Here is a 26,407-nt window from a genome sequence, read left to right as displayed (position 1 = left end):
ACTATAAGCATTTCATGGACTGATGATGAATTTTAATAGGCCTATCAATTTCTTTGACCTTTTTTTAATATATTAGAATGTATCCTTTTCTACTCAGTATTACTCACTTATCTTATCACTTATCTATAATACTTTTTTGTACATTATAAAAAGAAATATTCATTATTTCTACCTGTTTGATAATTTGGACAAAATAAATGTGCTAAGCAACTTACTTTTCTATTGGGTCCCCGTCCAACTGGAGGTTCACCTGTAGCTGCCTGTTTAACACAACACACCATAATTTCAATTAAAGATGTTTCTTGTCTATCATCAAGAGGTTCCTCCTGGGGCCCAGGTTCCTCAAGCAGAAGATCTGTCATGCATTCCCAATCTTTCATCATTGGATTACTTTCAATTAAACTATCCACTAAATATGCTCCATGTTCATGAAGCTAAATACCAATAACAAAAAATAATTAATAAACATCAGGAACTAATGCACAGATTAACTGATTAAAAACACAGCATGGGACCAGACTTAATTATCTAACAGTTTAAGCAATTCTTACTTACAAGAAATATTCTGTTACACTCAATACAGTTAACTAATCTTTGCCATATGTATATGTGTGTGTACATCAGCACTTTTAAATAAGAATTTTTTTTTTAAATGCTAACTGAAAACAAAACAAACATTACATTAGGAGAGTTTGTGTTAACTTGCAACAGTAATAACTGAAGGAACACTGAATTACAAAATAAACTGGCAACCTGTAGCGACCATAGGTGCAACAATGACAAATGGAAATTGCCTGTATGTAAAGCTATCAAAAGTTTGGGTAAAACTTTGGAATAGTGTCTCCCTTGGCATGACCAATGAATGGTCGAAACGAATCACATGATTGCTTCTCCTGTCACGTAACAAGTCACAGAGAAAAGCCTCCCAACAAACAGAATGTCACATGACACACCTAAACCCATACTCCTTTTGTCTGAATCCATCCCGAATTAGTGGAGTAAAATAATCTACAATTTTTTCACTAAAATGAAAATCTATTAAAAAAGCCACATTTCCTTTGCTTGAATCCATCCCAAAGTCACATAAAAACAAACTTTTTTCACTAAACAAAAATGAAAGTCAATTAAAAATTTGACCTTTCCTATAATTTTTTTTTTCCCTTCTAATTACAACTATCTTTTTCAGTTCACTTCCTTCACGTGACCTGTTCATCACATAGCCTTTCCCTGTAACTCGTTATGTAACACGTGGGGGGGGGGGGTTTACACTATACTAAAGTTCAGCCAAAGTTTGTTGTTAAAGTTAACAGTGCTAGAAATTAGTAACAACGCAAGAATAAAAATTGTATCCACACATTTTTGGAAAGGAGGACGAATATCCTCCAATACAAAATATACGCTAACACTGTTTTTCAAACATTTCACTACCATATCCATTTTTGAGCTGTCAATACCATGACCTCACCCCAACTTGAAATTTTTTTCCTAAATATAAGGATCTATAAGACCAATAAAAACATTAATTCTGTAAACATTTTATTCTTTCTAATCTCTAACTCTACAGAAACTTGAAATCAAGAAAACATATAAAAAAAATACAAGATTAATAAAAATACCTTTAAAAAGAAAGTAAACAATAAAATAAAATAAGTTGTAATAAACACAAATATTTCAAATACAATAATAACTAATAAATAATGAAAATAGTATGAGAATTATATTAGTTTCCAAATCTTAAGCAGTAGTCACAAAAATAGCATACAGTGAGGACCAATGAAAATCAAATATTTTATTGCAACTTTGCTAGCAGATAATCTTAACTTTGCTGGTTATCTGGTGGAAGGGGTGCATTTTGACCAGACTTTCCCTCAAACACCATTCTAATTTCACTCAGGAATAACACTGCAATACAATGCAATTTTTTGTCAGTTTCTCTAAAAATCTGAGTCCGAGTGAAAAAGTTGGCAATATAATGTTTATCATTTTATATGATTGCCAACAGGTTAATGAATACTAATGTAAACACAAATCATGGAAGAATACACACTCTGTTCAAGGGCAAAGTTATAGAAAGAATGTCTACTGATCAGTATGGGTATGATTCCTTCCATGACTACAACATACAAAACCTCATGACCTCCAGTCCATGAGAGTGCTTCAAGGCTCCTGAAAAGATTGTGGGGTGGTTACAGGATAGCAATATCCCCCCCCCCCACAAGAACTACTTCACTATTATCTGTACATCCTTAGAAGCACATTCTAAGGACATACAGATAATAGTGTGTTCAGATAGCAGTAAGCCAATCAGTTGAACAACAAATATAAAAATGATTCACCAATAAACAATATATATCATCATTAGTCTTGGAGCATACAGCATGCTGTATATAATAATTCAGGCACTCTCCAACCGCTTGAATAGAAGCCCCCCCCCTTGTGCAACTTCTTTTGTCTTGTAGAAGCAGATACAGATGTTCCTATGATTGGCTTGAGGTCTGAAAATGGAGTAAATAGAAAATATCTATGACTCCTCCCACCACCACTCAATGACTCTTTGCAGCCACACAGTTTTGTAAATGGAGTTCAATTACAAATTCTTGTAAGTGAATTCCACTTTTTCCAGTATAATGAAAATTCACTACTCTATATGAAAAGAAGATGATAACAAATGTTAAGCATTAACACATTATTTTCATAATAATTACACAATACACCAACTGATGTTATAAATAGTATGTTTCTTAAAATAATGTTGTAAATAAAATAAAATAAAATAGAATTCCAATAAAAACTGACTGTACAATATATGAATTTAAACTGCAAAGAATTATTTACAATAAAACAATGTAGACGAAACAGAATGATAAAAGCGCTAAAATACCGTAGATTTCAGAGGCATCCGCCTCCTTTTTCAACAGTGAGGCTTATCGTACAGAACATCCTTAAATATCAGCAGGCTCACGGTTCTCAGCACGTGGTTCCACAGAAGCATGGGCAGCGCTCTCCCCATATGCACTGGAACAGGAAATGGCTCGGGAGCGTGCCAGGCGGAACCGCTCATCCCGTCCAAGAACCACTGCTTTGAAGAGGGGATGAATGCAGATTCCCCTGTCTCTATTAATAGTATTGCTCTCAGAGGAACAAATCCGCAAGATCTTAAGCCACTTACAGTCCCAAAATCGATGTGCTCAGTCGATGATAACAGCTTCGTCTGGGAAGATTTGATGGTGCTCCTCCCAAAAATGTCCTGCCACAGCAGATCTTCCATAATCTGCAGTCTTTAACGCGTTCATATGCTCCCCCAGACGATTTTTGAACCGCCGTTCCGTTTAACCAACATAACATTCCCCACAATCCGGGCATCTAATCTCATACACGACCCCACTTGTAAATTCCCTTGGTACGGGGTCCTTAACCTGTGACACAACTGTGTGCAACCTACGCCCTGGAAGCTGCACACAGCATGTCTGGCAATCGCGCAATACACAAGCTATGCGTTCAGTTAGACCCGGATAGTAGGGAATGTATGCAGTGGCCACTGGTGTGAATCGTTCGTGCTCATCTCGGATGTATTTGTCTATGATCCACTGGGGGGGTAGCCGCATTTTCTGAGATCTGCTGTGACACGTTTGATTTCTTCTTTTCTATCCTTGGAGGTGCTGCAATGGGACCCAGCCCTATCCAACAATGCCCTGATAACACTATTCTTGTGATGGTTGGTTTGTGCCGTATTATAATGCGTATATTGGCCCCGGCACATGGGTTTCTATATACACTAGTTTTTAGCCTAGGGCCTTCCCTATGCACCAACACATCAAGGAAAGGGAGGGTACCCTCTATTTCCATCTCTGAGGTAAACTGAATAAACGGGGAGAAGCTATTAAGGAAACTAAGCACTTTACCTTCTCTCCCCTTCTGAATAATTGCATTAGCATTAGTAGAGGCATTTGATGCAAGAAAGCAAGCTTATGCAGCATCAGCCAAAAAAAAAAAAAAATAATAAATAAATAAAAAAATAAATAAAATAAATAAATAAATAAATAAAAAATAACCACTTCCACTTCACCCCTCTGTTCGTTCGAAATACCTGTCCAGCTGAGCCTTAAACTTATTTAGGCTATCAACTTCCACGACAAGGGATGGAAATCTGTTCCACCTACCAACCACCCGCTGGCTAAAGGCAAATTTCCGCACATCTATCCTACATCTGTCTTTTCTCAATTTGAATTTATGCCCTCTCAGGTGATTATTCTGAATCCTATCAGCATTGAGCATGCTCAAACCATTCAAGGCTTTATACACCTCTATCAGATCACCTCGCCGGTGCCTAGTCTCCAGACACTGTAATTTGCAAAACTTAAGCCTTTCTTCGTAAGAAAGGCTTAAGTTGCCCTTCTCTGTACTCGTTCCAGCATCTCTACATCCTTCTTGAAATGAGTCCTCCAGACCTGTATACAGTACTCTAGGTGTGGTCTGACCATTGCCTTATACAAGGGAATAATCACATCCTTATCCCTGCTAGAAAAATTCCTATATATCATCGACAATACACCATGAGCTACTCTTGCAGCCCGTCTGCACTGCTCAGAAAACTTCATATCTGCCTGCACAACCACCCCCAGGTCCCTTTAATTCTCTACCACTGTCAGTGTAGTACCACAGAGTTGATACATTGCTCTGGGGTTGCTGTTTCCCATATGTAGTACTTTTCATCTGTCAATGTTAAACTTCATTTGCCACCTCGAAGCCCATCTGCTCAACCTTTCCAGATCCTGTTGCAGTAGCATAGTGTCAGTAGTGTCCTTGACAACCCTGCCAACTTTCATATTGTCTGCAAACTTGGACATTAAGCTTGATATACCATCATCAATATCATTTATAAATACAGAAAACAATAATGGACCCAATACTGAACCCTGAGGGACTCCACTAATAACATTAGTCCACGATGAGCAGTGTCCATTGATTACCACTCTCTGTCTTCTCCCCCTCAACCACCCCTTTATCCATAGCAGCAATTTGCCTCCAATGCCACACTGCTCCAATTTGTGCAGCAGTACCGAAAGCCTTTCTAAGATCCAAGTATATAATATCAAAGTTATTCCCTGCATCCAGTTCTTTTGTGACTGCATCATAGTATCCAATCAAATTGGTCAGGCAAGACTTCCCCTTAACAAAACCATGCTGTGTCTGAGCTATGACTGAAGTCTTGTCTAGATGATCCTGCAGTGCTTCTTTAACCAGTGCCTCCATTAATTTTCCTGGAACAGAAGTTAAACTAAGAGGTCTATAATTATTTGTGTCGCCCTTTGATCCTCCTTTGTGAATTGGGGTTACATTTGCACATCTCCAGTCCATGGGTACTTCCCTTGAGTCCAAGGAAGCTCTCATAATTATGGCTAAGGGTTTGCTTACTTCCTTTGCTGCTTCCTTTAATATACTGGATAGATCCCATCCACCCCAGGTGCTTTTCTTGTATTTATCTTCAACAATTTCTCCTCCACTTTCCTCCCAGTTATTACAAGATTCTCTAGCTTACTGCTAGAGTTGAATACACCTCTGGCTTTCCCCTCACTAAATAACTCCTCATGTGTGAATGTCGATGCAAAATATTCATTTAGTTTGTTAGCTACCTGAGCAGGATCATCAACAGTTGACCCATCGATATCAAGTAGTCCAATCTGATTCATCCCCTTCCTTCTAGAGTTTACATAAGTAAAGAATTCTTTGCTGTTTTTCTTTGCATCCCTTGCCAAAGATTTCTCGTAATCTGCCTTCGCCTGCCTAACCTCCTTTGTAACTTGGTTACAGATCAACTTGTATCTATCATAGGCTTCTGTGTCACGTGCTAATTTGTATGTATCCCATGCATATTGTGAACATATCGTCAACGTATCGTTTCCATGTGCGCATGGGGAAAGCCAACCCATCAAAAATCCTGGCTTCAAGCTCCTCCATAGCTAAATTTTCTATGATAGCACTAATAGGGGAACCCATTGCCGCACAATGAACCTGCTTGTAGATTGTGTTTTGAAACACCATAGTGGTGCTTGAGAGACATAGTTCTACCCCACTAAATGTCCTCCACGCTTAACGAAGTCCTATTATTTAGAGTGTCATCCTTCTCTAATGCCATGCATGCACATCGGACCCCATGGTCAATAGGAATACACGTGAATAAGGATATCACATTGAATGATACCATGGCCTCGCCCTCTTCTATAGCCTGATCCCTTATGAATCGCACAAATTCTCCGCTATCCCTGATGGTGAAATCGGAACGTCCAACTATAGGGGAAATCAGTTTCGCTAGAAACCTGGACAAAGCATGTGTAGGACTGCCTATAAATGACACAATCGGCCTAAGCAGAACCCCCGCCTTATGAGTCTTTGGAAGGCTGTAAAACCTAGGTAATCGGCAACCTGATAACAAGAAGTATATTGCATGCAATGTCCAATATGCATCTTTGGAAATCTTTTCAGCCTTTAGCCAAACACATTTAGCCAATGTGTTTGGCTAAAAAAAAAAAACACACATTATTTGTTTGAGACTGTGAAAATGAGTGAACAACTTACTTCGCTTTCAATAAAGAACTGAACAAGATCACGAATTAAAGGAGTATTGATTGAACGTTTCTTCCCTCTTTTGGTTCGTAGTCCTTGTACGGCTTCTTCATCTGGTTGAAATAATCGTTCATTTAGAAATTCTCCTGCAGCTTGAGCTACTGCGCGATGAGAGGAATATACCAATTCATATACGTGCTCGCAATCTTTATCTGTTAAAATTTCACGATGATATCTATTGAAAAAGAAAAAATCATAGGACATGGTTTTTCTACTTTACCATTTGTACTTCATTAATTAGATAAAATGAAAAAAAAATTAGAAGTACTTAATCTCCCTGTGATAGGGTGGCCCAGAAAAAAGGTAAGTTAAACAGATCTTGAAGAAGTGTTTTGTTTACCTTGTGTCTAGGCTCACAATTAACTACCTGTAAAGAGTACTTTCACTCAAATTACCAATTTCCTTTTGTAAATACTTTGATTTCAACCATTATGGGTGAATACCAGGGCTTTTTTAAAATATAAACATCTGGAATGCTAAGGAAGGATATCCGAGTATCTCAGAGACAACTGGCAAGAATCGTGGAACTCCACAACAAAAGGAGAAATCACAAAAAAATTCATACTGGCAATTGCATATACCAGTACTAAGCCTCCCCCAGTTCTCGCCAGGACTCCATGTTTTTTTTGTTTTTTTTTTATGAAAACCCCAAACACAAGAGGTATTAGAACCTATAGTACTTAGTACTGAGCTTGGGTTGGAGGTCTGTAGACTGTAGTTTTCAGGAAATACGTATGAAGGAAAGTTGTTCCAGAAAATGGCATTTGAATGAATAAACGAGGAAGATGAAAAGTTGGTTCCGTGAGTTTGAAATTGGACAGTAAATAGATGTTGGCTGGTGGTGGCACATGTTCAGACTGTTTTGAAAGAGAGAAGGAATTATAGAAGCCAATTCAGAAGAACAGTGACCGTGGAAGTATCTGTAGAAAAGGCATGCTGAAGAACCAGTACATATATAAGACATCAAGTGGGGAGACTTTGTTAGAGAGGAGTCATTAATTAACCTAACTGCTCTCTTCTGAATGGAATCTAGAAGCCTGAGAGACATTTTGGGTGCACTGCCCCAGATGTGGAAACAATATTCCATGGTAGAGTGGATTTGTGATTTGTACAGAGTGAACAGCTGTTTGGAAGAAAAGATACGCCGAGAGTGAAAGCGAAAACCAAGTGTTTTAGATGCAAAGGAAGCAATATTTGTAATGTGCTTGTGCCAAGAGAGAAATCAGGGTAATCTCCAAAAGAGATATATCAACTTGCCTAGAAATCGGAGTGTCACCAAAGATAAGCATAGGAGCAGAAGAATCCTTTTTGCAAGGTATAAGACAAGACAGTTTCAGAAGGATTGAAATCAACTAAGTTGTGTTTGCCCCACTGGAGAATTATCTGCAGATTCGAATTTAAGGAATTAGTAGTGGATATTCGAGAAGTTGCAGCTGATTGAGCAGGGCAAGGTTTCTTAAACTGGAAAGTGGAATGCAATGTGCTATCATCAGCAAAACTATGGATAGTATTTCTGGTCAATGGAAGAAGGTCATTAATATACAAGAGGAAAAGAGTGAGGGAAAGAACTGAACCTTGGGAAACACCAGTGGAGAAGTTAGAAGACAGTGAGCCATCTACCATCACCCTCAGTGAGCAATCAGAGAGAAAACTGGATAACCAATCACAAAAAACAGTTTGCAAACCATAAAGTGGAAGCTTGTTTAGAAGACCTTTATGCCAAACAAGATCGAAAGCCTTTGAGATGTCAAGAGCAACTGCTTGTGTTTCATTGAACTTTTCCATTGAATCTGTCCATAAATGGGTAACATAAGCAAGAATATCGCCAGTGGATCGACACTGATGGAATCCATACTGGCGACCTTTGATCAGATGGAAGGTTTCCAGGTAGTTTAAGAGTTGGCAATTAATTGAATTCTCCATTACTTTAGAAAGAGTAGAAATTATTGCAATGGGGGGAGGGTTGTCACCCTTTCTAAGAATTGGCTGGATATGAGCAAATTTCCAAGCAGAAGGAAAAACACCCTTGAAATAAGAAAGTGAAAAAAGGCAGCAAAGAATAGGAGTAAGTTGAGGAGCACATGTTTTGAGAACAAGTGGAGAAATGCCATCAGGACCTGGAGCTTTCTTAGCATCAAGATTCGTCAAAATCCTTTTGATGGAAGACCACAGGAGGCACTGAATGGAACATGCTGGGAATGGTGGGAGGTGTTTTACGAAGATTATTAATACATGAGTTGGAAGGAAAATGGGATGCTAGCAGGTCAGCTTTATCCTTGGCTGAAGTGACAATAGAACCATCTGGTTTTGACAGAAGTGGGAGCAGAGATGGGCAAAGGTTGCGGCCAATAGCTTTGGCAAGTAACCAGAATGCGGCTACTATTAGGGCAAGAAGCAAGTTTTCTACTATTAGCGTGTTCAAAATCTATTTTGGACTGATTAATAACTACTTTACAATTGTTGCGAGCTTTGGTGTAAGCAGAAAATGAAACAGAAGAATTGGAAACAAGCCAATTACGATATGCAACATTCTTCTCTTGAACAGCCTTAGCACATTTATTGGAAAACCAAGGTTTAGATAAAGTACGAGATTTTAAGATGGTGTGAGAATGGAATAAAGGATTCCATTCCTACAAGAATAATTTCACTGACACAATCTGAGGAAATGGTTGACATCAGAAGTTTTGAAACAGTAATCCGACCAAGGAAAAGAAATCTCGCAGGTCATTCCATTTTGCATTCTTGTAAAGCCAAACAACATGAGGTTGGGAATAGCCATGAGATAAAGGCTCCATTGGAGAAGAGACAATCACCAAGTTCTGATCTGAGGTGCCTAAAGGACCATTCACTTTGACCGTGTACTTAGAAGTGCTGTTTGTGAGAAAAATATCAGGCATGTTGGCTGTGGGGTTAGGATTGTCTGGTATTCTGGTAGGTAAATGAAAAATCTGGGCTAGGTCATTAGTAATTGCAAAAAGCCTCAGCATCTCGACCATTTGGATTTGTGGACTAGAGAATGGAAGCCAGATGGAGTTGTGAACATAAAGTCACACCAAGGAAAATTATCTCACTGTTAGGAAAGTTGGACTGGAGACAGTCAAGTTGCAGAGAGAGAGAGAGAGAGAGAGAGGAAGTCAAAGAGCTTCAAGTGATTGATTAGTGGAGTTGGGAGAACGGTAGAGACAACAGATGAATTTGACACAATGATGTAGAGTTATTTTAAGCCAGAGAAGATCGAAAAGAGGAGATTCCAAATTACCAAGTCTCTGACAGGGAATATCGGAACGCACATATGCACAAGTACCACCTTTGAGGCGAAAGGAATCATAGTACAACCTTTGAGGCGAATAATTTTAGGTGGTAGATAAGGTGGTAGATAAGTAATCTACCACCTAGTATTGCCTGGTAACACAGAGGGGTGGCATTCCTCCATGGGTGTGGGTACCACACCCATGGAGGAATGCCACCTGCTTACGCACCTCGACCCCTGCTTACGTTGGTTCACACCTGGGTGGTCACCCACAGTGTGCATGTGCATGGAGGTTATATCCAGTATTGCTAACAGTCCCACCATCGTGAAGGTTCAAGCAGAGGATTTCCCTATCACAGACCGTCTGAACTTCACCAAAATTGGGTCCACTTGACTTAAATGTCACCCAAATATCGGTTCCATCAGCATTTCAGACTCCCAGGTAGCAAGTATAGCTTGTCTGGCATATCTGAGAGAATGTCTGTGACAATCTCAAGGATGACCTTCCCACTAACAGGGAATGGTCCGTTCAAGCAAGTGTTAACAACCTTGGTTATTGAGCAAAATCCATTCTGTGTATGTGGCGAGTCAGGAAACTGGGACCATGTCATGTATTCCTGCCCTGACTATTAGTTGATTTAGATTGAAAACAAAAACACAGGATCATCTTTAACGTGATAAGTACCTCCACTTACAGGACAAACTCCATTATAATGCCAGAAAATTCAACCAACCTGTGTTCCTACATAAATGAGCTCATAGAAACAATATAGGTACAGCTGAAAGCACTTAGTCCTCCAAGGAATAACCCACTGCTTTACACTGCAAATAAATCATCTCTGCTAGAGCTCTGAGTTCAGAATAATCTATATACAACTTTTGACTTAGACTTGACAACTTCCCCCCCCACAGCACTTGTCCAAAGCCACTTTTCCCCTTTCGCCTCAACATAATAGTGGATCATCTTCCCTGTGGACTACTTCTTTTAACTACTTATTCTGACCCTACCCCATCTTCACTATATACCTGTTTCCTCACTTCAATAAAAACCATTTTTTAAAAATACCTATGACAGAGTTGTGGAAGAAAACTGGTTTGTTATTTTGTTATTTGGTTTTTAGGAGCATTAGCAACTAAGGCCATATTGCTCCGGGATATGCGGTGGTCATTCCTTGACCTTTCCGCATACTCCATATTTGGTGGTGACGGGCTCGAACCCCGGTCTAATCAAGAAGCATGTGCTACGCACTGCTGCTCCTTCCCACCTGGCTACGGAAGCGCGGAAGAAAACTGGTGATGCCCAACTTCAACACAATAAAGAGTGTGCATTTTTTCATTCTGCAGAGATGCTTTTAAATAATGGCACAATTAGCACTAATTTGACATTTAAAATTACAAAAAGTATAGTAATTTGGACAACTAATTAATAAAATTAATTAACAGATATTATTTATTTATTATTCAATAAGTTTTTATAAAGATTTCCACAGTAAAAGCATGTTACCATATATTTTATTGCAGTTTCTTTTTTAACTGTTTATTGCAATTAAAAAATAATTTCTTTTTTAATTGATTTTCAAGTAAAAAATATGTCTATGGCTGTATATGATGGCCCTGAATAAGCCATGGTTTTAGTAAGTGTTAATTATTAATTAAGCATTATGATTGGCAAATGCTTCAAAAGACACTTGTAAGATTAAGGTTGTAAGCTTAATCACCATGTAAGATTAAGGTTGTGTATTAGAATATCTTACTTGAAAAAACATCAAGATTTAACTAACAAGAAAACATTTTAAGTCTGGAAGAAAATTAACTGAGGCAATTTTTTCATGTATGACACACAAATTAGTGAACAGGACTCAGTTGGTATTAATTAATAATAACTGGAATAAGTTACCTACAGGTAACTTATTCCAGTAATTTATAACTCACTGGCTAAAATAAAACTTCCTGCAATCCAGTCTAAACATCTCCCCTGTAACTTGAATTTATGGCCCTAATTCTAGAATCATTTATAACCGTGAAAATTTCATCCTCATTCATTTTACTTACGCCTCTCAAAGCCTTAAACACCTCAATCAAGTCTCTTCTAAGGTGCCTAGTTTCCAAGCTCTGCAACCCACATATTTGAAGTCTTTCCTCAAATGGATGCCCTTTTGCCGATCTCACCAGGCGAGTTATCCATTTTTGGACCCTTTCCAAGCAGACCACACCTAAAGAAAGAGTGGTCTCCATACTTGAACACACAGTATTCCAAGTGTGGTCTAACAATAGCCTTATATTATAGGATTATGATGCCCTTATCTCTACTAGCAAATGTTGGATAAATCATCGATAGGACACCATGGGCCTTCCTTGCAACCTGTCTACAATGCTCGGAGAACTTCATGTCTGACCGTATTGTAACACCCAAGTCCCTTTCCTCCACTAATGGCTTTAGTTCAACTCCACCAAGTGTATAAGTTATTTTGGGGTTACTGTTCCCCAGGTGTAATACCTTACACTTTGCTGGATTAAAGCATAGCTGCCATTTTTCTGACCATCTCTGAAGTATATCTAGGTCACTCTGAAGAAGCTCTGCTTGGCGGTGATCATTAACTACTCTACCAATCTTTACATCATCTGCAAATTTTGAGCATCGTGCCCTTTACCCTTCATCGATGTCGTTTATGAAATTCAAAAACAATAGTGGTCCTAATACTGATCCTTGGAGAACCCCACTTCTTGCATCAACCCAATCTAAGGAATAACCATTTATCACAACTGTCTGCCTCCTGCCCTGAAGCCATCGTGCTATCTATCTAAGGATTTTCCTTGTGATTCCAACCTGTTCCAGCTTATAAAGTAACTGATCATGTGGGACTGAGTCAAATGATTTGCTGAAATCCAAATAGACAATGTCAAAACTATTCCCTAAATCCAGCTCATGAGTGACCCTGTCAAAATAGCTAACCAGATTTGTAAAACATGATTTTCCCTTTACAAAACCATGCTGAGTATCCTTCAGAATTCTATTTTTATGTAAATGATCCTGAATTCAACCCTTGATCATTACCTCCATGATTTTCCCTACTAGTGAAGTTTAGACTGATTGGTCAGTAATTTCCCACTTCACTCTTAGATCTGCTCTTATGTTTTGGAGATACACTGGCACTTTTCCAATCCAATGGAATCACTCCCAAGTCCCGTGATGCTCTCATAATTAGCCTCAATGGTTCAATGCACTCACTACCTCCCTTAAGATTATAGGGTACGTGTTCAATCCCAGGAGCCTTACTGGCCTGTAGGCTCGAAAGTTTTTTCATTTCAATATCATTAATTACATTTTTCAACTTCACTCCCATAATTTCTTTGCCATAAAGGGTTTTTCTTCTGTAAATATAGATGCAAGTTAACTGTTGAGTTCATCTGCAACTTCAGCTGGGGTATCTAATACTATCCCATGTCCATTATTACACAAGGGTCCGACCAATATGGTTTGTCCTCTTCTTTGCATTTATATATGTGAAGAATTCCTTATCCCCACTCTTCGCCAGCAATTTCTCATAATCTGCTTTGCCAGCCTAACCTTTTCTGTGGCACTATTACAGATCACTTATTCTTACTCTACAGTATAATGGGGAATGAAAGGTATTTTACCAAAAGAAAAATTTTAAAAAACTTCAGTGTTTCCATGTATGGCCATAGTAATGTCAGCTTCTATAGCAGCACCACAGATCACCTTATAAAAGTCTTATTTCATAGGATATGAACTGGCCAGACTTTTAGAAAGAAAATTATTTTCAAACAGAAATTATTTTTACATGTGCTTTTTGTACATATTTTAAATACACATATGTACATGGTAAAATATGTACCATGTACATATTTTACTTGTAAACTGCATATTTTTATCAATTTTTGTGCATAACAAACTGGTAAGTATAAGTGTGTAATTGCAGTAAGGGAAACATAATTCAGAAAACACAAAGGACTATCTCAGTATGGAGAGTATATTTCTTTGCTTAAAGTATAACCATAATTCTTTCTAGTAAAAATTATGTTTTATTACAAATTTCTACACTTGGTATTTAAAGGGTAGAAGACCCCCCCCCCCCCAATCGAGGTTTTTTTTTTTTTTTTTTTAAGTTAACCAGCCAAACCTACAGTCAATAAATTAACAATAAACAATTACATTTTTTTTTCACCATTATAAATGTCCCTGCATTTTGTAATACCAATATCGACAAAACAAATCTGAAATTAATCTCTTTCCTAACTTACTTACTTGTGAATGCTTATCACTAATTTGACAGCATGAACCGCAACTTCGTATTCCTTATCAAGAGTCATTGCTACAATACGATCCTAAAAAAGAAAAAATTGAAATAATTTTGTGGTGTACATAATAAAAATAAATCACCACCTAAATATACTATGTTACCATAAACAATTCCTTTATTGTGCTAAATACAATCCTGAAAATACAAGCCAGCAGAGTTAGCACAGGGTTATATTTATAGTAAAAATTCATTACAACTGAATATTTAGTAATATCTAAAAATTCAAATATTTTAAGGAGTTTGACATTATAAATGGGTGAGTAGTCAAACATAATACTGTTAAAATTAGGACAGATCATCTTTTCACCTTCTTGATTTCTTCTACTTTGTTTGCCTATGGGTCTCCCAGTTCTTAAATATTTTTGTTTACCATCATTCTCTATCCTATATACAGTGGACTCCCGCTAATCCGAACCCCGCTAATCCGAACATCCGCCTAATCCGAACACGTTTCGGTTGGCGGAGAGGAAATTTTTTAGTTCGCAAAATATACGTTTTTTATATTTTCCAGTTAAATTTAAATGGCATTAATGGTAAACATTTAGAATTCCACAAACAATTGTATTTTATTGTAGTACTGTACTAATACAAAATTAATAAATTAGTGTTTGACATGGCCTATTAAAATTGCAGATCTATACTTACACACCAAAACAGCAACAAAAGTCATTTTTCAGAAGTAACAAACTCTGTTAGTTTCTTTTGACGTAACGATGAAAATCGGCTAGATGATGCTACGTTTCGCCACCGCTTCATAAACATGTAGTCTGCCGGTGTAGCGCTGGGATGTTGTTCTAAGTAGCGTAAAGCGAGGTCAAGGGCCGCTGTCGCGTCTGTGTGCGACACAAGTTGTTCCGCAGAAACACTGGGCTCGTCATCATTCTGCTTGGAGTCTTCTTGGGTGACAGCTGCCACGATGTCCTCATCCGACAGGTTTTCATGACCTATTCCATCCGCTGCAATCCACTCAACGTCAGATTCTACTGCTTCCTCGCACCCAGGAATTTCCTGTACGAGCTGAATTAATTGTTCTATGTCATTGTTTTCGTCAGAGCTATCGACAAAGCTGAGAGAGGGCCATAATTTCTTCCATGATCTTTATATGGACTGCTCGGTTACACCCTCCCATGACTCAGCAACCCAATATACATCTTTTAAGTTCACTTGTTTCATTTTCTCATGTAAAGAAAGTGAATTGGTGTTATCTTCTATCAAAGACCTAAAATATTTCTTTCTGTATGCAAGCTTGATAGACTGTAACACCCCCTGGTCCATGGGCTGTAATAACGGTGTTACATTAGGCGGTAAAAAAGCTGCCTTTATATCCCCTGATGTCAACTCGGAAACGTCTGGGTGGGACGGCGCATTGTCTATGAGGAGAATGGCACGAGGTGGCAAATCATTTTCATTGCTGAAACGTTTCGCTGCTGGGACAAATTGATTATGAAACCACTCAATGAAAAGCTGTCTGTTCATCCAAGCTTTTTTTTTGACTTTTATAATGAACTGGAAGATTGTTAATGTTCATATTTTTAAAAGCTCTCGGCTTCGCTGATTTACCAATCATCATCAAAGGTAGCTTGTGATTTCCTGAAGCATTACTACAAGCTATCAACGTCACTCGCTCCTTATTCATTTTAAAACCTGGGGCACGCATTTCTTGTTGAGATGCTAGACTTTTTGTGGGCAAAGCCTTAAAATTTAAACTTGTCTCATCAGCGTTATATATCTGCTGAGGTGAATAATGTGATACCAAATCAGCGAACTCACCCAAATATTTCTCTGCTGCAGCATGATCAGCTGATAATTGCTCCCCGGTGATCGTTAGCTGGCGAATCCCATGGCGCTTCTTCCAGTGATCAAACCAACCGGTACTCGCACTAAATGATTCATCACCTTTCATTAGTTTGTTGAGATGAATGGCCTTTTCTCTAACAAGAGGTTCACTTAGGGGTGTTCCCCTTCCTCTTTCCTGAGTGAACCACGTGAATAAGGCTTCATCAAGCTTGTCAAACGTTGAGGGCCTTACTGTTTGTCGATTTTCAACTGATTTTTCTGAAGTAGAGGTACAAAACTCCTCGATCTTTGCGCAGTTTTTTTTCCAGTCAGTTACTGTGGCCTTGCCCACTCCAAACTCTATTGCTAATTTCGTTGCACTTTCCCCCTTGTCCAGCCTTTTCAAAACTTCCAGCTTATCTTTCAACGTACACGTTGTGTGTTTCCGTTTCGTGGCCATTGTGGCAGCAGACTGAACTAAACTAAACTATATAATGTAATGTACAGTGAAGATATAAACATTCACGTTTAATGCACAATGTCGCGTGCAATTAGTCATAGCGTGGAGGGGGAGTTTGCTTCCGGTGTGTTACGCTCGCGTACAAACGCTAGTAGGCTTCTTATACATTCATTCCTTAATAAACCAGACCTGTTTTACTGCTTGCTTCTGCATTATTGCAGTTATTCGGCTAATCCGAAATTCTGCTAATCCGAACAGGGCTCGGTCCCAATTAGTTCGGATTAGCGGGAGTCTAGCGTATGTTTTTCCCATTTTTTTCCTATTATATATCCACTCATTAATATATCGTATTTTACACTCTTGCCTAATTTCCTCACTTTTAACCTTCCTGGTATTTTATTTGCTTTTAATACTTGGTTTACTACTATTTCTTAAGATATTCCTAGATAGTGAAACCTCATTACTTGTTCTATAATTTTACTAATTTAAATTTACATTATCAGTGGTTCTTTTACTATTGTTAAGCTCTTTGTTTTACTTGTGGGCATTTCCATATTACACTCTAATGCAAAACATTCTCATTTTCCGCCATTATTATTTCATTACCTGTACAGCAAATTAATTTTTTATTCTATTTACTTTATTAATTCATCCATTGTCAGGTTAAAGAGAGTAGAATTTAATGAGTCTCCTTAGTCTTATTCCTTTAGTTATCTCTATTTCTTCTGCATTACCTTGACCTGCCATATGACTGGCATATTTCTGATTTTATATTCCTTCATCACAAAATTACTTCTGTTAACAGAAGAAACATTTGAGTAGCTTTAAGATTTCTGTTACATATATTATTTTTACTTTAAAAAAAGCTTTTCTTAAATCAATGAAACATAAGTAGGTCTATCATACTCTAATCATTTTTCTATTATCTGCTTTATCATGCATAGACCATCTAGCATCATCATCATCACCACCAGCCATTTTCAATCCACTGCAGGATGAAGGCCTCTCCAGCAACTTTCCAGTTCCTTCTGTTTTATGCAATGGCCATCCATTTATAACCCAAAACTCATGAATTTCATCTGTCCATCTCCATTGTTGTCTTCCAGGTTTTCTCTTAGCTCCTCTTGAGTACCATTCTGTTATTTTCTTAGTCCATCTGTCATCGTGTCTTTGAGCTATGTGTCTTGCCCAAAACCATTTTAGTTCTTTAGTTTTGATAAATGTCCTTTACTTGAGTTTGATGCCTAATCCATGTGTTTCTCTTCTTACTAACAGTCTGATTCCCAATATAATTCGTTCCATTCTTCGCTGTGTAGTTCTCAACTTCTCTTCCATTCTTTTGGTGAGTGCCAAATTTCACTTCCATAAGTCATGGTGGGGAGTATACATTGGTTCATTATTTTACGTTTCAGATAAATTGGGATATTGTTCCTCAGAATGTGACTATATTTCCTGAATGCTATCCATCCAAAATTTATTCTTCTCTTGACTTCCATCCATTTCTCATTATTTCAGCTAATGACTTGTCCCAGATAAGTATATGACTCCACCCTTTCAATTACTGCTCCTTCAATCATTATGTCCCTTTCTGTGGCATACTTGTTCATCATTACTTTTGTTTTAGCAGTATTCATCTTTAGTCCAAAATCCTTACTAACTGTGCGTAACTGATTAAGATTTTCCTCTAATTCTTTGGGATCGTGGCTTATGACCACAATGTTATCTGCAAATCGTAAATGGTTTAGGTACTCTCCATTCACATTGACTCCTTTCTGCGACCAGTCTAATCTTCTGAAAGCTTCCTCATGGGTAGCTGTAAACAGTTTCAGAGATATTGTCTCTCCATGTCAAACTCTTTTCTCAATTTTAAATTTACTACTGTCTTTGTCTATTCTAATAAGGGAGATAGCATTCTCATATATTTTCTTCAAAATCATAATATATAGGATGGAGTATCTATGCCTAGTCTTTCCAGTGCCCAAAACATTGCCTTATGCTGTATGGAGTCAAATGCCAGGCATAATGATGTTTTATATTCATTTGCTTTCTCCATTAGCTGTGATATTACGTGAAGGTGATCCATAGTTGAGAATCCTGTCCTAAAGCCAGCTTGCTCCTTCGGTTGATTCTCATCAAGTATTCTTTCTAATCTGTTAGTAATGACCCTTGTGAACAACTTGTAGATGAGGGATAACAAGCTAATTGGTCTATAATTTCCAATTTCTGATTTATCTCCTTTCTTATGCAGCAAACTATGATTGCATTATTCCACTCCTTGGGCATCACACCTTTTCTAATGCATTTTGTGAAGAGCCTTGCCAGTTTTTGTGTTATGTGTCTTCCTCCCAATTTTAATAACTCTACAGTAACTTCATCTTCCCCCGGGACTTTCTGATTCTTCATTTTCTTCAATGCCTCATCAGGAAGAATATCGGGTATGTCATATGTGTTGCTAATTTGCGATCCATCTTCCCCTCTGCTGGTATCATTCCCTCGCACCTTGTATAATTCTCTATAGTAGTCTTCTGCAATTTGAATTATGGCTTCTCTGCTATTTATAAGTACACCATTGCTATTCTTCAGTTTCAGTATCATTTGTCTTTCTGTATTACTGCTCATGGCTCCTAATATTCTCATCTTATTGTAGTAAAAATACTTCCATTTTGGTTCATTTGTATTTATTAAACCATAGAAATTCCTAGTACTATTTTATTTCCTATTCAAGTACAGTTGTGTCCCCATATACGCTGATTCAATTTTTCCTGCGGTTAACCACGGAAAAAAAAACGAAAAAACTTAACACATACTACTCGTGTGTCCAACACAATGCTTTCCTTTATTTTTTACAATGTCACGCATGGTTTAGTGACCAAATTTATAATGGTTCTTTAGAGATTTAACAGATTCACTGTTTTAAAACTTTTGAATAATTTCAAGTTTTTGTTTAATTTGAAAGCACAACCCTTGCATTTGTCCATTTTTGCAATTTCTAAACTAAACAAAAAAATAAAAATACCAATATCCCTGACATAAATAACGAAATAAAATTTGTCCTTTTGCGGTGCGGTGGAACACAACAATCAATGTGACGCACTAAATCAAACTAAACATTTGGTCTCTTTTTTGTTTTGTTTTGCAAGATAATAGGTACACTAATCTCCTAATGACGACTTATAATGCTGGTTCCTGTCGCTTCTTTACGACTTGCAAAATATCTGTTTATACTTAGTCTAGTTATTACTTGAATTTTATGATTTCTGGTTGATTTTTTTTTTTTTTTTTTAAAATTTGGAGTCTTGAAGTGTTCCAGTTAATCCAATCCCAGTAAGTCAAGAGCCTGCTGTACTTTATTATTGGTGTATTTAACGTTGGTAATGTCTCACTGTGTGTTTAATTTATCAACTAAACTTTATTGTATGTATGTATGTGCAAGAAAATCACATTATATATGGTGTTCGCTTATATCCACAGTTTTAGCCATCCACGGTAGGCTTTGGAACGTATCCCCCGCGGATACAGGGGTCTTACTGTATTTAAGTTTCCTGCTATTATTACTAATACATTATTATTATCTGCATTAGTTAAATCTTTTAATTAGTTGTAAAATTTGCTGATTTCCTTTTCGAATTTTTCCTCTTTTGGGCCATATATGCTTAATATCAATCAATTTGGGGCTGGAGAGATTGTGCAAAAAACTCATGGGGTAGATTTTTTCGGCATGGTCTGTGCTTGTTAACAGGCAAGACTGTTTTGGGATACACTTAAATGGAAGTGCTGCAAGTATATTTGCTGATTGTATTGAGGCAATACTGAGCCAGAAAGCTGATGTCTGGTGGGGGGGGGGGGAGCACTACACAAGACTAATAGTTTAGCAAAAGTTTCAAGCAGAGGTGAAATTAATACTTGTGCTACTTCTCTTGGAATATCTGAAAAGCAAGGTATGAAAGATTACAAGGCCTGATAAATTCTAATTATTGTAAATTCCACTTCAGGACACAGCTTAATTGATAACAATAACCAATGAAACAAGAATGCAGCTGTTCAGCATTGTTTACCGATGCAGAGAAGAAACATGCACATAAAAAAAGGTGGAAGGGGACAAAGAAAACATTAAAATCAAACAATATAAGATACTTTAATTTGACTATCCACTATTTCTTCAAGAAATCCATCAATAAAAATGAAACTGTCGGTGTTTCTACAAATGTGTACAAAGCTTGGTAAAAAAACATCAAATTCAAGAATTAGAAAAAGGTTAGTTCTTTACTGTAAATTAGTCAGACTGATAGGAGTATAGATACAGTACTTTCTTTCATGAAGTAATGAAAACCAATGACAACGACAATATATGAAGATAATATGCTGCAAGAACAAAGTAGTATGTTATATAATTCTTTCCATCGCACAAGCATAAACTGAAAAGGCATTAAAAAAAATGAAGCACTGATTACAATAAATGTCATTTTTTTTCTATGTATTAGTATACGTCCGATCAGGACTTCATAAAAATGATAACATATGAATGATAATATTATTCATGATTGCAATAAGTGTCATATATTTATTATGGTGTATTTGAAATGTATTCTTGTCTGGTAGCCACACCTCAAAAAAAAAAAAAAAAAAAAAAAAAAAAGGCTCAAAGAACAGCACCCAGAATGGTGTGCAGCACTAATCAATATCCATAAGAAGAACAGCTTAGGTTGTGCAGTCTGCAAAGCTTGGTAATTAGACGTCTTGGTGGGGGGGGGCCTAATTGAAGTGAATATTGCCCTGAAGGGCAATTGGTCATGAACAAGACGATTATATTTTCACTGGTAAGAAAGATGAGAAAACAAGGGAACATAAATAAAAAATCTTAGGTAGTAACAGAAGGCGTGTGAATTACCTGCTGAGATAATTTATTCCACAGCACAGCTGGATTGTCATACCGAATGTTTTGTCAAAGGATATCAATTGGATGTGAAGGGGATTGGTCATGAACAAGACAATTATATTTTCATTGGTAGGAGAGATGAAAACCAGTGAACACAAATATAAAATCTTAGGTAGTAACAGAAGGCTCATGAATTACCTGCCAAGGTAATTCATGAGTTTGAGAGTAATTGATTCCACAGCACAGCTAGATTGGTCACTTTGAATGTTTCGTCAAAAGATATCAGTCAGACAGGAATGGCGATGAGCTATTTCCCTCGAGTTACGAGTTCATTATTTGTACAGACTGAGGTCAATTCAGACATCAATCTAGTAACATAATTCCAGTTCAACTAATGACTGTCTTCTGTGTGCCAGATGGAGGAGTGTAGTGAGGTAAAACTAAAGCTATATGTTGCTAGATGACAATGAATCAAAGAAACATACAGATCCCCTGGAGTTCAATAAAACTCACAACTCAAGTATCTAGTGATCTGCCAGGTGATGCAAGGGTCAGGCCTCAGGGAAGAATACAAATGTACAGGGCTGTTTTTAGAACTCCGGACCCACTAGTGAATTTCCAAATGTGGCCCCTATTCAGTTTAAATTTTGTTTTAATTTTTTTCTGGGTCTCTCTTAGTCGCATTCCTAACCCTATGTATTAAAAGAGCTACTGGAAACTATGCTTCATCACCAGGTCAAGGTGGAAACTCATCGATGGAGTTTTTTTCTTTTTAATTTTTTTTTAAATTCTTTTTAAAATTTTTTTTGTTTTTCTTTTTTAATTTTTTTTCCTTTTTTAAATTTTAAATTTATTTTTATATTTTTTGAAATCTTTAATTTGTATGAAATTTGTTCAAAATATGAAGAAAATACCTATGAACAACTTTAAGAAAAGGTTTTTTTGCAAAAATTATAAGTGGTTTTCAACATTTCAAAGTGGCAACCTTCTGGATGACATCATTAAAATCAATGTTTTGTAAAAGCTCATTCTCTATGCCATTAAATTTAAATGATTTAAACGCGACTGGTTCATATTATTTCTATATTCATTCTTTATAAACTTTAACTTTGAATATGAACTTTCACCGCCCGCATTTGTCACCATCATGCTCAAAAAAAATTCTCATTGCAATTTCAATATTTGGAAATACAGTTCATTGAAAATGTTTTCTCATTGCATATGAGTTTATTTAAAGAAAGCCAAAAACATTATTCATATATCATTGTGTTCCGTGTTTGCGGTGCTTCTGACCGCAATGTAACATATGGGACAGAGGGTCTTTTAAAACATTATTTAAAATCAACATGAGGCCCCTGGCATCTGCTGGGTGCACCCATGTGTTAAAACGGCCCAGCAAATGCAGACTACTCTGGTTCTTTGAACACAGTTCTATTGTGGGGGCTCCATAGAAGGGTATGTCTAATAGTGATACCTTGCTTCAAACATGGAGCCCCCCTCTATGTTTGAGAGTTTTTAAGGAGGTAAATTATGTGTGGAAACTAATGACAATAATTATGCACCAACTAGAAATTTGTCAGATAAGTATAGGGCATGCTGAAAAAAAAAAATGCTGTGAGCTAGGTCATAACATACCTTTGTCTGCAACCCTGCCAAGGCATGACAGAACAGGACCATATGCTGAAAAACTTGTAGATTAATTTGATACTTGAGGCATTTTTGGAAGGGGTTTTTTTTTTTTTTTTTTTTAAATCATTGTAGTCTATCCTAAGAATCTATTTTTTAAATATGGAAAATACTTTCGAGAGGAGTTTACAATAAATCATGAATATAATTGTTAATCGTATTTAGTAGTCCCACATTTGAACTGCACTCCACTGAAACAGTGTGTGCTACAGCACCCTGCTCCAGGCCATTTGGCTACATCAGGCCTTAAGGGCTCAGGGGAACTGCTAGTTATGGAATGGGGTAGTACATATATGTATTTATTTGGTGAAATGTGTCAAAGTAACACACACACACACACACACACACACACACACACACACACACACACACACACACACACACACACACACACACACACACACACACACACACACCTTAAGAGTTCTGATATTAGATAAATTTACTGTGCACACAGATGTTTTGAATCAGTGGGAAGCAAATGTTGGGGCAACAAGTTTATATAACTTCAAGAGATGTCTTAGGGTAATAAACAATATAAGAACACTTAGTCCACATCTGTTCCTCATTTACAATAGTAGTAGTAGTGGCATGTGATGCAAGAAAGCAAATGTATGAGCTTATGCAGCATCAGGCAAAAAAAAAAAAAAAAAATATCACACCATTCCCTCCAAATGCCTGTCCAGTTCCTCCTTAAATTTATTCAACCTATCAACTTCCACAACGACAGATGGAAGTTTGTTCCAGCAATTAACTACCCGCTGGCTAAAGGCAAATTTCCGCACATCTATTCTACATGTGTCCTTTCGTAATTTGAATTTATGCCCCCTTAGGTTCGTAATCTGAACAAGTGGAAGGATCCCATCAGAATTCAGCGTGCAGAACCCATTCAAGGCCTTACACACCTCAATCAGATCACCGCGCAGGTGCCTAGTCTCCAGCCACTGCAATTTGCAGAAAATAAGCCTCTCTTGATAAGAGGATCCCTTCATTCCCCTCACCAATCTTGTTGCCCTTCTCTGTACACGCTCAAGTAAATCTACATCCTTCCTAAAATGAGGCCTCCAGATCTGTACGCAGTACTCAAGGCGTAGCCTGACCATTGCCTTATACAGAGGGATAATCACCTCCTTTTCACTTCTAGCAAAATTCCTATATATCATTGACAAAACCCCATTACCTGCTCTTGCAAGCCTGTCTGCATTGCTCAGAAAACTTCATATCTGCCTGCACAATTACTCTCAGGTCTTTTTCATTTTCTACCACCTTAAGTGTAGTACCACAGAGTTGGTACGTTTCTCTGGGGTTACTTCTACCCATATGCAGTACTTTGCATTTGTCAAGGTTAAACTTCAGTTGCCACTTCTTAGCCCATCTGCCCAAATTATCTAGATCCTGTTGCAGTAGCACACTGCCATTACTGTCATTAACAACCCTGCCAACCTTTGTATCATCTGCAAACTTCGACATTAAGCCTGATATACCTTCATCAATATCACTGATAAATATACAAAACAACAGTGGACCTAACACCGAACCCTGTGGGACTCCACTAATAACATTAGTCCAAGAAGAGCAGCACCCAATGATTACCACCCTCTGTCTTCTCGCACTTAACCATCCTTTTATCCATTGTAGCAACTTACCCATAATACCAATTCTGCTCCAATTTGTACAAAAGTCTTCCATGCGCAACAGTGTCAAAAGCTTTCCTGAAATCCAAATATATGATATCAAAATTATTTTTTGCATCCAGTTCCTTTGTAACCACAATTTGTCAGACAAGACTTTCCCTTGACAAACCCATGCTGTGTCTGAATTATTGCTGCAGTCCTGTCTAGATGATCCTGCAATGCATCTTTAACCAGCGACTCCATTATTTTACCCGGAACAGAAGTTAAACTAACTGGTCTGTAATTACTCGTGTCACCCTTCGATCCCCCACTTTGTGAATTGGGGATACATTTGCACATCTCCAGTCCGTGGGAATCTCCCCTGAGTCCAAGGATGCTCTCATAATTATGGCTAAGGGTTTGCTTAGTTGCTTTGCCGCCTCCTTTAATATAACTGGATAGATCCCATCCACCCCAGGTGCTTTTCTTACGTTTAACTTCAACAATTTCTCTTCCACTTTGCTCTCAGTTATTACAAAATCATTAAACAACTTTCTAATCACACCATTCTCTAGACACACACTGAAAACACCATGTGATATTAGTGAAGAGCATTATAGTGAATCTTATGGCAGTAAAAGGATCTGGATTATATTTATTAATTTTTATTACTTTATTATTTATTTTTTTATTAATATTAACTTTAAGGATTAGGATTATTTTAAGATAATACATAGGTTTCTAGAAATGGCCAGATCTGAAAGAAAAGAGTTCATTTACAGTTGATTCACCTTTATGTTTTTGAGGGTAGAGGATAGCTAAATACTTTTATTGAATTTAAATTTCAAAGTCAGACTTCTCCACATAGTAAGCCTCACATTTCTTAGGTTGGTTTGTTGATTAGTTTTTTTTTTTTGTCTATTAACTACTCTTGTCATGGTACAAAGAATTCGTACAGTCTTGCATGCTATCTTTAGTGTGTGTGTGTGTGTGCTACTACAGATTGAAATGTAGATCTGAATTAACTACAGGCTAAAAAATCAAAAAACTTAGGGGGGGGCCCTTATTTCTTCTACCTGAGTCAATAATTGCAGCCCCATTTGAAGTCTTTTAAGAATTCCTCCAATATCTCACAGAATTAAAACCCAGATCTCAACTAAACAATTAAAAAGTCGCAAATCCATTATACTATCATGAGGCTTTTTTGGTGTAGATATTACTTTCTTGCCTGCCCCTCCTATTTAAGAAATGTTGGGAGTGCAGGCTCTATGCAAAGTTTCACATTAATATAAATATATACAGTATATTACGATCTGTATCTTACCTTGAACTTGTTAGTAAACAGCTCCAACTTGCTGGTTAATTCTTCTGCACCATAAAGTGGCAACAGGGCCTGTAAACATTTAAGCCTCACATCTCCCACCTATGTCGCATACACAAAAACAAAAGAAAAAAGCAATTTATGTAGAGAATGAGATATATCAACAAGTAAAAAGTAAACACAAAAGTCAAAAAAACATAAAAGCTATACTTCCAAGTGTAAATAAACAATAAAATATAATTTAATATCCAGAATTACAATACTATTATAAACTTAAACTACAAAATGCTGACACAATGAATATACTGATAAAAACTGATAGTATAAAACAATGAGAGCAACCAAATCAGAGCTGTACACTACTTCAACTCCAATAAAGTGAAAAATATGTTCACTGTTTATTAACTGCACAGAATACATAGACTAGAAATAACACATGTGATAAGCAGGATCTGAGTGTTAATAAAACATTTATATAC

General features: G+C 37.2%; 1 protein-coding gene across 2 annotated transcripts in view; it reads right to left on the bottom strand.

Annotated features, from left to right (window-relative positions):
- The window catches only part of SA1 (stromal antigen), a 256,210-nt gene that overhangs the window by 127,041 nt on the left and 102,762 nt on the right, over positions 1 to 26,407 (bottom strand). For both annotated transcript variants that reach the window (XM_090376728.1, XM_090376737.1), the window contains exons 9-12: positions 25,932 to 26,030; positions 14,142 to 14,221; positions 6,577 to 6,799; positions 216 to 434 (exon numbers count right to left, since the gene is read on the bottom strand). In XM_090376728.1, coding sequence (XP_090232854.1) covers positions 216 to 434; positions 6,577 to 6,799; positions 14,142 to 14,221; positions 25,932 to 26,030 — 621 coding nt within the window. The remainder of the gene's footprint in view (positions 1 to 215; positions 435 to 6,576; positions 6,800 to 14,141; positions 14,222 to 25,931; positions 26,031 to 26,407) is intronic.

The sequence above is a fragment of the Mastigoproctus giganteus genome, chromosome 1, assembly GCF_048544385.1.
Source record: "Mastigoproctus giganteus isolate SK-2022 chromosome 1, ASM4854438v1, whole genome shotgun sequence".
Lineage (NCBI taxonomy): Eukaryota > Metazoa > Arthropoda > Arachnida > Uropygi > Thelyphonidae > Mastigoproctus > Mastigoproctus giganteus.
The sequence above is the reverse complement of the archived record's forward strand: the minus strand, read 5'-3'. Positions and strand labels throughout refer to the sequence as shown.